This window comes from Dunckerocampus dactyliophorus, chromosome 1 (assembly GCF_027744805.1).
Source record: "Dunckerocampus dactyliophorus isolate RoL2022-P2 chromosome 1, RoL_Ddac_1.1, whole genome shotgun sequence".
Taxonomy (NCBI): domain Eukaryota; kingdom Metazoa; phylum Chordata; class Actinopteri; order Syngnathiformes; family Syngnathidae; genus Dunckerocampus; species Dunckerocampus dactyliophorus.
Genome location: NC_072819.1, coordinates 43,852,514 through 43,864,706, shown reverse-complemented (window position 1 = coordinate 43,864,706; position 12,193 = coordinate 43,852,514). Strand labels below are relative to the sequence as shown.

General features: G+C 43.2%; 2 protein-coding genes across 9 annotated transcripts in view; both read right to left on the bottom strand.

The window, feature by feature from the left end:
• LOC129187875 (lysine-specific demethylase 9) overlaps nt 1–3,729 on the bottom strand; it is a 29,470-nt gene extending 25,741 nt beyond the window's left edge. For all 3 annotated transcript variants that reach the window (XM_054787654.1, XM_054787661.1, XM_054787671.1), the window contains exon 1: nt 990–3,729. In XM_054787654.1, the coding sequence (XP_054643629.1) occupies nt 990–1,437 (448 nt within the window). In that variant the 5' untranslated portion in view covers nt 1,438–3,729. The remainder of the gene's footprint in view (nt 1–989) is intronic.
• Nucleotides 3,730–3,893: 164 nt separating this feature from the next.
• Nucleotides 3,894–12,193, bottom strand: part of magi3a (membrane associated guanylate kinase, WW and PDZ domain containing 3a) — a 106,442-nt gene continuing 98,142 nt past the window's right edge. For 2 of the 6 annotated variants that reach the window (XM_054787579.1, XM_054787571.1), the window contains exons 11-21: nt 11,764–11,795; nt 10,446–10,734; nt 9,893–9,987; nt 9,579–9,771; nt 8,665–8,877; nt 8,265–8,450; nt 8,086–8,179; nt 6,886–6,928; nt 6,651–6,788; nt 6,429–6,567; nt 3,894–5,118 (exon numbers count right to left, since the gene is read on the bottom strand). In XM_054787579.1, coding sequence (XP_054643554.1) covers nt 4,235–5,118; nt 6,429–6,567; nt 6,651–6,788; nt 6,886–6,928; nt 8,086–8,179; nt 8,265–8,450; nt 8,665–8,877; nt 9,579–9,771; nt 9,893–9,987; nt 10,446–10,734; nt 11,764–11,795 — 2,306 coding nt within the window. In that variant the 3' untranslated portion in view covers nt 3,894–4,234. Of the gene's footprint in view, nt 6,180–6,428; nt 6,568–6,650; nt 6,789–6,885; nt 6,929–8,085; nt 8,180–8,264; nt 8,451–8,664; nt 8,878–9,578; nt 9,772–9,892; nt 9,988–10,445; nt 10,735–11,763; nt 11,796–12,193 lie in introns of all 6 variants that reach the window. The other 4 variants (XM_054787615.1, XM_054787596.1, XM_054787606.1 and 1 more) reach the window with 3 other exon arrangements.

Genomic DNA, 12,193 nt, shown 5'->3' with positions numbered 1-12,193 from the left:
ATGTGAAACCATCTTCACCACCTGGAGCAACATTCTCACTAGCCACCTGGAGCAACATTCTCACTAGCCTCCTGGAAACACTGGCATCAAGCATGCCCAAACACATTTTTGAGGTGATTAACGAGAATGGCGCAGCTACTCATTACTGAGTCCTTTTTTGAACATTTGATTTCTATCTTTGGGCGGTTTCAGGTTTTTGTTTTTTTTTAGCTATGGTCTTAAACTTTTGATCAACTGATGAACAACCTAGTTCAGCTTAATGGTTGTTTTGCAATAAATTGCTAACTTAATTTTTTTGTCTCTCTCCCATTTCTTCTTTTTGTGCTTTGAAACTCTACTTAGAACCTCAACCTCAACCCAACAGCGCACAATGTAAATTCTTGCAATTTTTCTACTTGTCTTAAATGGACGTGGCCCCCACATCCTTTAATTTGTCAATATGCCTTGGGGGGGGGGCTTTGTTCATCAATGTCTTAAGTACGAAACGTTTTTGTGCATTTTAGTCATTTGTGGGTGCTGACTTTAGCCAGCAAATATAAATGAAAATGACTTATGTTAGGGGGCATGTCTCTCACCCAGTCGGGAGTCCACTAGGGGGCGTGGTTAGAGTCCAGGTTTGGGCGCGTGTTAGCGCTATAAAGGAGATGTTCATTCTTTGTCAAGTTTTGTAGTGTGCTGTTGGAGAATAAAGCTCCGCATGAGACCAAACCTTGAGTCTTCCTTGCAACTGCCACACTAGATAAATTTCCCCTCAACTCAACGAGTTGTCCCAAAAGCACACCCTCCTCCCAGGGGCGCCGTGTTGAGATGAAAAAAGGTAAAAATAAAAAAAGGGGGAGGGACAAAGTGATTTCATGGAGCCCAGAATTCATGGCAGCGCCCCAGCCTCGACCCATGTTATTAGTTCTCCACAGTCCTTATAGAGACTTGTACTATTTACGCCATATTTTGGTAATGAAGTAAAAAGTTAAAGAAACACAGCAACTCACCTTTATGGTTCTTGACATATCCCACCTTTGCAAAGGCGTTTTCCATCTTCATCCTCATGGAGCTGTCCCTTGTTTTCGTTTCATTGCACTTAGATTGTTTGTGAGGGTTAAAAGTGAACATGGCAGGTGCTTCAGAACACAAGCTTCCTTGACGAGGAGGAGGAGGAGGAGGAGGCAGGTTCTTCTTGGTGAGACTGTGGCTGCGATGATGATGAGGATGATGATGATGGCTGCTGTGCTGGAAATGCTCAACGGCGCTGTGAGGACGAGAATGGTGGTGTTGCTGGACAAGGTGATGGAGCTTCACTTTCTTCTCCTCTGTCGCTCGCTTTTCATCGCATTGTGACAACTGCCGCTTCTTTTTTCTCACATGTTTGCACAATGGAGAAAACTGATGCACCGTATTTGCACCTACTTTGAGTGGAAGTGATTCGGCTGGTTCTGCCATATTAGCACGTATTTAAAGCACCTGGCGAACACCTTTGAAGTCCTGTCGTCGGTTAATTCCTTCTAGTGCACCGTTGCACTTTGCGCATGCTCGGCACGCGCATCTTTGGGCCGTTGTAGTCTGTAGACGTCGAAATGCATCATGGGAGTTCGAGTTTCTACTCAAATGCCTGCGTGCAGCCGCTCACGTTCGCACTTCTGAAAATGTGACGTCATTGCGAAAAAGAAAAGGGGAAGAAAAAATCCTCTACAGTAATTGGTTTTGGCGACCCCTAGCGGCCACAATAATTCATAATGTTAAGTTTTTGACGCAGCTGGCCACAAAGGTGACACAGAGCATACTGAACACATTTTGTTACCAATACTTTCTAATTACCCTTCTGCCTCGCAGATTATATTTTGTGTTTTACGTTCTGACTTTAAATTTCAAATCTTTCCCGCAGCAGTCCACACATTGAAACACACGGTCTTGTTTATTCAGTAAACCTTTATTTATCAGTGCATGATCAGAATGCGAGATTATTTATTTTCACCAATTTGATATATTTTCATGTCAGTTCCCTTAATAAAAAAATAATGAAACAATTTACAGAGGATTGTTTTTCTGCATGAATTTTTATACAGGTGCTGTACAAGTCAGAAACATTTACAACTAACTGTGATGTTAAAACTACATATTTTCTTATACGTTTTGGAGCAATGCAAGGCCACAGTATCATACATGATAATGGAATGCACAGTAAACAGTACAGTGGTCAATCATTTCAACAAAGTGGACAAAAAATAGCAAGCGGTGTCTCAAGACTGTTTTTTTCCATACATACTTCTACAGGCAGTCTGATGCTTCACATGGAAACAAGCATGTGAATAAAAGACATTACTGTGCTCTAAAACAGCAATATCAGTGCAGGTCATCCCAAAAAAAGGTTATTTTAAAAATACGGGCTATGAACGACTTCCTTTATGACACCCAGTCATTTTCACACCGCACAAAAACAGTGGCGTCACCAAACCGCTAACACCTTATTGAATTGTAATCAACCTGATTCTGTGATAATATTCTTTTACGATACACTGATAACTGTGAAAACATCCATCCCATCCATTTTCTATGCCTCATTAGGGCCGCGGGGGGCGTGCTGGAGCCTATCCCAGCATACTTCGGGCGACAGGCGGGGTACACCCTGGACTGGTCGCCAGCCAATCGCAGAGCACATACAGACAAACAACCATTCACACTCACACATTCATACCTATGGACAATTTAGAGTCGCCAATTAACCTCACCTGCATGTTTTTGGAATGTGGGAGAAAACTGGAGTACCTGGAGAAAACCCACACACGCACGGGGAGAACATGCAAACTCCACACAGAAATGCCCAGAAAGGGAGAATCAAACCCAGGTCTTCCCGATCTCCAGACTGTGACTGTGTGGCCAACATGCTAACCACTAGACCACCGTGCGGCCTGTATGGTAAAAACAATGACTGTATAATTTCACCTTTGCCCACACACCACCATGTATTGTGTCAAATATTCTTGTTTAGACTTAAGACAATTTGGAAGATCAGACCTACCAATTTGATGTGAACTTTGACCTGAGATACCGCTAATAGCTTTTGATCACTGAAATGAAAAGGATGCTTGGTCAGACTCTGAATCCCAATTATTGTAGTTTTGAGGAATATCAGTTGAGACTGCTAGTGCACCAACAAGATATGAGAAACATGAGATGACCACAAAAGGTTTCTGTTGCCATATTTTTTGGGGGTGATAGCGTCTGTTTAAGAATGCCGAAGGATTTCACGTCTCACAATCAACGTCCCATCAAAAGTCCGTGTCAGTAAACGCTTTGATAAGTAATGCTCAGACTGAGTATAGTAAGTCAATGCTACAGCAATATGAAACAGCACACAATAGCCACATGACCTAAAACACAGAGCCGTATAAAGCGGACCGTCACAGACCACAAAATCATAGAAATAGAGTGTATAGATTGTGCAGTTCTTACTGTGGTAGAACCTACAGAGCTGTATCTGTTGATCGCATTTTAGGACAATTTTATCACAGTTCCTTCCGTTGTATTTTGTAGAGGCATTCACACTCTCAATCCAATGTGACTTTCATGAAATTTGGTAGAGGATATGCAAAGGAAACCCCCCCAAATTTAGGCAGCTCGACCAAGTATAGATTTTTTTCAATTGCTAAGGCCTTTGCTCTTGATGAACTGTGATGTTATCTACACATTCTCTTTCTATCTTTAAGACATGACTCATGAAATGCGTGTCTACTACTGACAGTTATAATTTCAATAAATTACATTATTATTGTTATTATTAACACAAACACAAGAACGATAAGCACAAGTGTCCGGTCTGCTGAGTGGTGTGTCGAAAGCGCCACAAAAGCTTGTCGACACGCTGATAAGATCATCAGAGTCTAAACCTCAGATGTGTATGAAGGCAGTCAGCTCATGAATCTAATCATGTTGTAAAAAAAAAAAAAAAAATTCAAATGATTTATCCAACGACATGAACACATCTTCAACAGACAGACATCCCATGTAAGAATGCGCCTCGAACCTTCACAGTGACAAAAAAAACCAAAACAGGTCCTTCATCCAAGTCTCACAGTGAATGGCATTCCTTCAAACCCGAGTCACACGCGGGAACGCCTGTTATAGGCTTGCTCAAACATCAAACACGGCATGACGGAGCAGACAACAGCCTCCTGCCAATCTGAACCGGGTAAGCTCGGTGAAAAGAAATGGCAGGCCATGTCAAAAAATATTCTGCTTTCTATGCTGTGTCCACCTGGGACTGGATCTTACTGGAACTGGGAACCTTCCATGGGCCAGGTGTGATGGGAGCCTTCTTGGTGGTGGAGTTCCCATTGTAGCTGGGGTCCTGGATGCTACTGCTGGACCCCCTGGGGTCCATTTTATTCACATCTTCAGGAATCCTGTGGGACCTACTGTCCTTCTCTCTTGCGCTCCTGCGGCCCATCGTATCAGCATCTGATCCTGACCTCTCCCTTTGCATGTGCCCCTTTTGTGGCACTATCTCTTGTTCAGCCCGTTTTCCTTTCTTGTGACGATCGCTCTCTGCAGCCGCTCTGTCCTGCAAGTAAGCCGCGTCTTCATCCTTGTGTCTTCTCCCTTCTGCCGGGGGCTGCTGGCCTGCTGGGCGTCTCGGGCTTTGGGGCTCCTCTTGTTCCCTCTTGGAGCTCTTCCTGGGGCTGGAGGAGCGACGATCTCTCTGGCCTTCGTGCTTTCTATCCCTGCTCATATCTTCCAACGATCCCCGCTCTTTTTTTCTGGGGCTCTGGGAGCTGTCGACATGATCTGCCTTGCTTTCAGTGGCTCTCTTCGGACTGGTAGCCTTGGAGTCACTCCTGCTTGTTTTCCTTGTGTGGGTCCCGGGGCTGGTGGTGCGCTTGACTGAAACCTGCTGCCCTCTTACTCTGTTTGGTTGACGTGCATGCTCCCAACCAGTGTTCGGTGATCCAACAGACCCTACTACAGTGGAAAACTCATCAGGGGTGGTTACGGGGGGTGAGGCGGGGGACATTTCCGAGGTAGAGATGGAGACAGAGGATGGAGAGGCTGGAGGTGACAATGGCCCATCAGTTACAGAATGCTTGGGGAAGCTTGAGGTCGGAATGGTTACTTTGTCCTTAGAACCTGGGGAACAAGCAGTGAAGAGTAAGCAAGCTGCCAAACTAACACGATCCTCTACTGGGAGTATTTTGCACATTAAAGAGAAAATAAACATGCAGTATCCTCATATTTGTACAAAACATGCTTGGCTTTCTGTATAGCACCAAAGTTTAGCTTAGTAGAGATAAGTACTGTACAGCACTTACTGCCTCATTGCACAGGTGGCTACGGCCACTTCAGTTTTGCCCTAAGTTGACCAGATAGGTGCACAGCTGTGGCTGTGCACGCAGCAGAGAGACAAGGATTTGCTGACGTTTTTAGATTTCTAGGAGCAACAACTCATAGAAAGTGATCCTTATTTGATTTTGTAGCAAGAGATCAATGCCAGTGAACACACACGCACACACACACGGGAGAGACATTTAGGTGTTGCAAAAGACAGTTAGGTGTTGTATTAGCCAAGAAAGAGCCCATAGATTTTGGTGTGCTTTTACGTGGATAAAAGGTGCACATAAACACATTATTTACACCACTTCACTTCAAATGCACAACCCACCTGTCGTTCTACTTAAACCAGGAAGTAGCCTGCTAACTGGTCTGCGTTTCACCAACTTCAATATAAATTATAAATTGCAAAATCAACAAATTGAATGGTGGCCAAAGATATTTGCACATTATAGTAAATAATAATAAATGAATGCCAGTACAAGGGTTTAGATCCTAATCGCCGTTGCTTACAACTTGACTCCCCCTCAGGGCAAGTCATGTGTTCAGTGGCATCCAAAATAACAACTTCATAACTCCTGCAGGTCTGTTTTTTTCTTCTAGGACTCACTGCTTTGGTTTAGCCCTCCAAGTACTCAAACTAATTACATGTGCTGTCACTGGTCTACCATTTTGATGTTGGGTGATAGGAAAGAGCAGAAAACAACACTTAAATCTGACAGCAGATGGATCACTTGGAAAGAAGGAGAGGAGCACAAGGTTTTACCACAGTTATTTAGGGACAGACCAAGAAAAGCAGTGAGGCCTTTAGTGATGCTCTGGTTTCATGTAGAAGCACAGGGTGGAAGAAGAGCTCAGACCTATAGGAGGAAGAGATAAATAGAAACAGACAGCCGTGCCGATGCAGAAAACAGAGAAGGCAAGTCAGATAAGCGCATGAGAGAGAGATAGAGAGAGAGAGAGAGAGAGAGGGCTCAAGATATAAGAGCTGAGAGAGAAAAGCTTGCAACACATGCATGAGAACAAGAAGCATATGGAAAATACTGAACACTACAGCTACTTTATGTGCATGGTTGGGTGTGTGCATGTGCTTGTCGGGAGTCACTCACTGTGATCGGGAACTAAACCCTGGCCGGGTCGGAGCAACAGATGAACTTTATTGCCTCCCGCTTGGATCAGCTCGATGGCTCGTGTGTGGGTGATGCCCTGGGTGGCCTCACCGTTTATCTCTACAATCTGATCGCCGACCTGCAAAGCATATTAGCATGTAGTTTGGTCTGGCGGGAGAATTTGGAGTCCTACTCATTTTTGTACAAATGGCAAAAACTCACATGTATCCGTCCATCTTTGAGTGCAGGCCCGTCCTCGGCCAGGCGCAGAATGAACAAGCCCATGTTGTACTCTTTACCTCCCCTCAGACTGAAGCCAAAGCCCCTCTGGCTACGGTCCAGTTCCACCACAAAACAGTCCTTTTGGCACAGATTTGAACAAGAGCAGGCATCAAAATGAATGGTAGGTATCCAACAAAAGAGAAGACAATGCAAACAATTACAAAGGCAGTCTTACCTGCTTGAAGCCTGACGGGCTGAGTGTTCCCATGTCACCATTCCTGATCCAAGACAATAAACACCATGAAAATATGACATCAAACATAAATGTAGTTATGCACGGAGTATTATAATAATGTAATACATTTTTATCAAAATTACTGAAGTTTTATTTATGCAATTTAGTCAAAAGTTTAAATGCACCTTCTCCAGGAAGTATACGGCATCTACCAACCCCATCATTTTATTTTAGGTGCACCCTAACATCTGCCTCACGATTGTTTTCATTTGGGAAAATCCCTTTAACATGAAATCCTTCCAACCACAAGGCACAAATATTCATTCTATATTATATACTGGATATATATTTTATATTTTATAACTATGTCATACACTTGTAATGTTGTGTTAAAATAACTTTAACTTAAAAATATTTTTTGTAGAATTCATCCATTTATTATTCTTGTAAATAAAAAAAATAGTGCTCTGCAATTGGCTGGTGACCAGTCCAGAGTGACAGCCGGTATTGGCAACAGCATACCTGCGACCCGAGTGAGGACAAGCAGCATAGAAAAGGGGTGGATGGATGAATTTTTTTGTAAAATAAATAGTTTTTTTTTTTGTACAACCCGCAATACTGCAGAGCACCACCAGAGGTTCCTATAATTCCATTTTAGAAACTAACTGAACATCTTGCCAGCCTGTTATATAATAGAAATAGGAACATTGGTTCTAACTATTGTTATAGCTATAAACCCTTTTACACATGTAGATTGTGGTGTCAAAGTTCTATTAAATGCTCCAAAGAGCTGTGCTATTTTGTTAGTTCAGCGCTTCACGTCAGCGCAGTGTGACTTGTTTTGCAGCGGTTGGTGCAATGATTTACTAGAAGGAGTTTAGACTTTCTTAGTGGTGCTCATGTAGAGCTAAATGGGCAGAAATTGAATGCTGAGCAGGTGAGGCAGAGAGGAAAGAGAGGATTAAAAAGTGCCACATGAAAAGAAGCCTGACTGCCTTGTAATCTTTTTTTCTTTGCTCCACCATTCAAGCAGTGACTGCAGGGGATTTTCCTTATGTGTGTGTGTGCGTGTGTGTGTATGTGTGTGTGTGTGTGTGTGTGTGTGTGGGCCACAGTGCAGCTGATCTCAGAAGACTGGACCTAATTTGGATTAATTTTCCTCCAATTTCTATTGCAGTTTCATCCAGTGGTGTACTGTACCTGTCTGCATAGTTGGGAGGCTGCTGGCCAACAGCTTTATGCTGCATTGATGGACTCTGCTTGGCTGAGTTTGTTGTGGACGGAGGTGCACTGTCTGTAAGAGCAAAGGTCACAATCATGTTCAAAATGACACGAGGGGTGTCGTGTGTGTTGTGTTTTGCTGAACTGTACATACATACCGTCTTCAGGTACGACAGTGAGAGTAACAGATGTGCCAGCTTCCTTGATGAGCTGGACGATGTCATTGTGTGACAGCTCCATGATGGACTGACCGTTGACCGCAGAGATTCGATCACCCACCTTCATCTGACCCATACGGTCTGTAGGGCTGCCTTCAATGATGCGGCCAATCTTGTGAGGTATTACTGAAATGAACGACATCCAGTTGTTAATAGCACTGCAACAATTACACAAGTATCACATTGATTTGCAGCTATTTTAATCATAGATTTTGAATATTATTTCACTAGTTGATGCTAGTAACACAGTTTCTCAGACACGACGCTCAACTAGCCAACCACAGCATGCTGCTGTTTCCTTTCCTGTGCCTCAAAACACACGTTTGCATAATAACCTAACCTCCAGGTGGGGGCTTGTTCTTAGAGGTGAGGATGACAAAGCCGAAGCCTTCGTTGTCTTTGCGCTGCAGCGTGACATCGAAGGACTCCTGTCGAGAAGGATGGGCGGCCTTCAGTGCTTCCCCTCGAGGTGTCTTAGGGGAGCTGCTGAAAACAGCTGGTGCTACCTGCAGGGGCTGCTGCCCGCCCTCCTCTTCCCTTCCGCCGCCACCGTCTGACATGTATACAGACACATGCTTAGAAAGAAGCTTGGCTAGTTTACACTTTGAATATATTGACCATTTGCGGTGGTAAAAGCATGACGAGAGAGAGGAGTGCTCTGTCCAACGTGCTTCTCCTTAATGGGGCCTCATCCTGCTCTTTTCATTTTAAAATCATATTGTATCCCAGTGGGACATTATAGTAAGTTTCTTTTAATGAAATACTCTATAAATCTCAAATTGTGTGCATGCTAAATCTGCATTCTTCTCCTCTTGGCCGACATGCTCGGATTCCACAGCGTCTTTTTCCGACCACGCCTACTCTGTTGAGATCGGTCAGGGGCTCCACCACATTTAGGAGCTGCATTGAAATGAAACCAGGGATATCCTAAAAACACACTGACCTCATGATACGGAGCTTCCACATCATGTAGAACAAAGTACAACTTTTTAAACATACATAATCCCTTTTAAGTAGTTAGTTGAAATGAAAATTTCGTTCAAATGAATGAAAATGCGACCTGATGCACTCTTTAACAGCGACGACTGCTGAGATTTGTTTGCTATTTGTTAGTGACATTACAGGAAAAACACTTAATATTTCCTGGTGATTTAGAGCGATAGAGACAAATTTGAGGCAGATTGTAAATAAACTCTCCCTTTCCCATAATACTTGGCAGAATTATGTTCTCTAAGAATGCACTTCACGACCCACCTGAATGTGACAGTTTCCTGCGGACTGTAAGCATGACCTGGCCATTGCGAGCAGCATTTGTCATCAATTCTAGTACTTGTTTGTGGGATTTGCCCTTCACTGGCACACCATCTATACAGAGCAGCTCATCACCCGCCCGCAGGCGTCCGTCCTTCTCAGCTGCACCCAGCGGGACGATGGCACCGATATACACCTGCGGACAGAAGACGAATTATTAGAAAGATGAATACATGCATTTTCCCCTTTCAACCTGCAGCAAATGGACACATACAAACACTAATTTGTCATCAAATAAGGTCTGATCTTCTGCTTACCGGTTGCTCAGGCCCCTCGCCTCCAAGGACTCTGAAGCCAAAGCCTGACTCTTGATTTCTCTTAATGAACACATCCAGGTCCTTGGTGTTTGCAGCTGCAAAGAAACATTACATTCAGAAAAAGCAGTTTGGCAGAAACTCACTAATCTAAAACAATCACAGCACATTCCCTTCACAAAAATGTATTTGTAGTTTCTTCATTCGATACGAAAAAGGTTATTTGGCACAATACGGTCCATACAGTAAATATGCAATGGAAAGCTTTACTTGCTGACACCTGATTTCAGAGAGCCATCAAATTTCCATGAAAGTAGCAACTACAACAACACTTTTAGATATTATCATCCAAGTACCGAGTTTTGAGTTTGTAACCCTCAAAACTGGGTATCGCTTGCTCGAGGAGTGTTTGTGTTATTGAAGTTAATTAGGATGTGAACATAAGATGTTAAAATGTCCTAAAATATCCTTACTGTGGAACTTTATGCCCAGACAAAGAGATTTAAATAGGCTTTAAGTAATTGATACATGTGACAAAAGATATTTGCACACGTACGCTGGCTATCCAACATGGCCTTGGACTTGAGGTAGAGTTCCGAAGCGTCTGGTTTGGGAGAAGATGAGCGCATGGTGTTGGCAGGAAAGGAGAGCGGATTGGGGGACACCTCTGCATGACTGAGGGTCTCAGTGCTGTTGTTTAACTCTGGTTGCTGCAATTGTGTGACAGGGGAAGGGTGGGTGTGGTGGGTGTGGTGAGGTGTGTGCTGAGGGGCAGGCTGGGACGCAGGTGGGAATGTTGGTTGTGATGCATGCTGGGAAGCGGGCTGAGACGTCGGCGCCGTGCACTGGAACAGAGGAATCAGATAGGATTGTTTTAAATAAACTGTGCAATATACATGATCTAACAATGTGATCTATGTCAACAGTAGGAAGCCTCAGTGACTACACACCAAAGTGCAACCAAACATTCCGCACTGAATCAATAAATCAGTATGACCCACCCTGTTGCTGCTTCAGCTCTTGCTATTTTAAGAGTGCAGCACGGAGGAAAAATGCAGGAACAAGCTGTTAAATAAGGCATCCTCTTGATCCTCTTGAATATCTGAGCACAGGGGATGCTAAAGTCGCTGTTTGTCAGAAAGCAGCATACTTCTTTGTAAATCAGAGCCTGTCTAGAGCTCACTGCATGAATAATAAAGCGGACACCTTACGCATGCACTGGCTGTTGCTTGCAGCAAGTATACTCTTTATTTAACCCCTAAACACTGGGCTTGAGCTTGGCAGAAAAAAAGACATATCCAAAATAAATACATTTGTCTCTGCTTCTGCAAGGTCTGCACAGATGATCTTAGTATCAAAATAAAGGGCAGACTTTGATGCTTATTGTGGATGTGAAAATGTACATATATTTGCTACTGGATAAGAGTAAACGAAGCTCCTTTTACGAAGTTTTAGTGGTAAAGTTGTGCCGATGGAAGGGCTAAGTGCTAGCTTTCAAACGCTAAAAATGTAAAGTAATTAATGCAATAAATTAGTTACCATTGTTAACGCGTTATTTGTGAAATCTTTCATGACCTATGTGGCCTCAGTCCGCTTGCTTGTTTTGTTTGCCCATTTAAGTGCTTGTGGTCTGAACTGTCTTCTACGGTATTTTTCTAAAATAGGTTTGGTTGAGCTTTACGCAAACGTTCTTCCAGTCACATGGATGTATAGAATGTAAATAATGATATGAGCGTCGCCTAGAAGTTACCATGGCAACACAAATGCAACCAAAGTGCGCGCTGGTTTCAAAAAGTTGATCATTCTCAAAGTACTTTATCATCCATTTTCTTAAGTATGAGTTTCTGACTAAAAATACATGTGTATCGACTTACCGGTTTCAAAGATTTCACAGGTGATGTCTGACCTAGAAGCAGAGAGGAAAAGGTAAAGACATTTGATAATTACAGCAGTACATGTACTGTGTTTGTATTCACAACGTCCTGTTGTATTGGCAAAGCGCTTTCATTACTCTCACGACAATCCGCAGTGGAACACTATCTTGCTGACTAGTGCATCTTTCCCGTGAAGCCATTTTTGTGAGGAAAATTGGTTGAGAATTTGAACCTCTGACAGACAGAACTTTCAAATAGGTGGTTGACAATCCTGGCCAGTAAAAATGAGAGAATGCCTAATTTGACTCAAATTGGACAAAGCACAACAATGGCAAGGAACATTCATCTAATGAAATGACCTTTGATGTTAGCCACCAGATATATCCTAAAATAGGACAGTTGTTCCAGCATATGACAGTAACGTCTACTG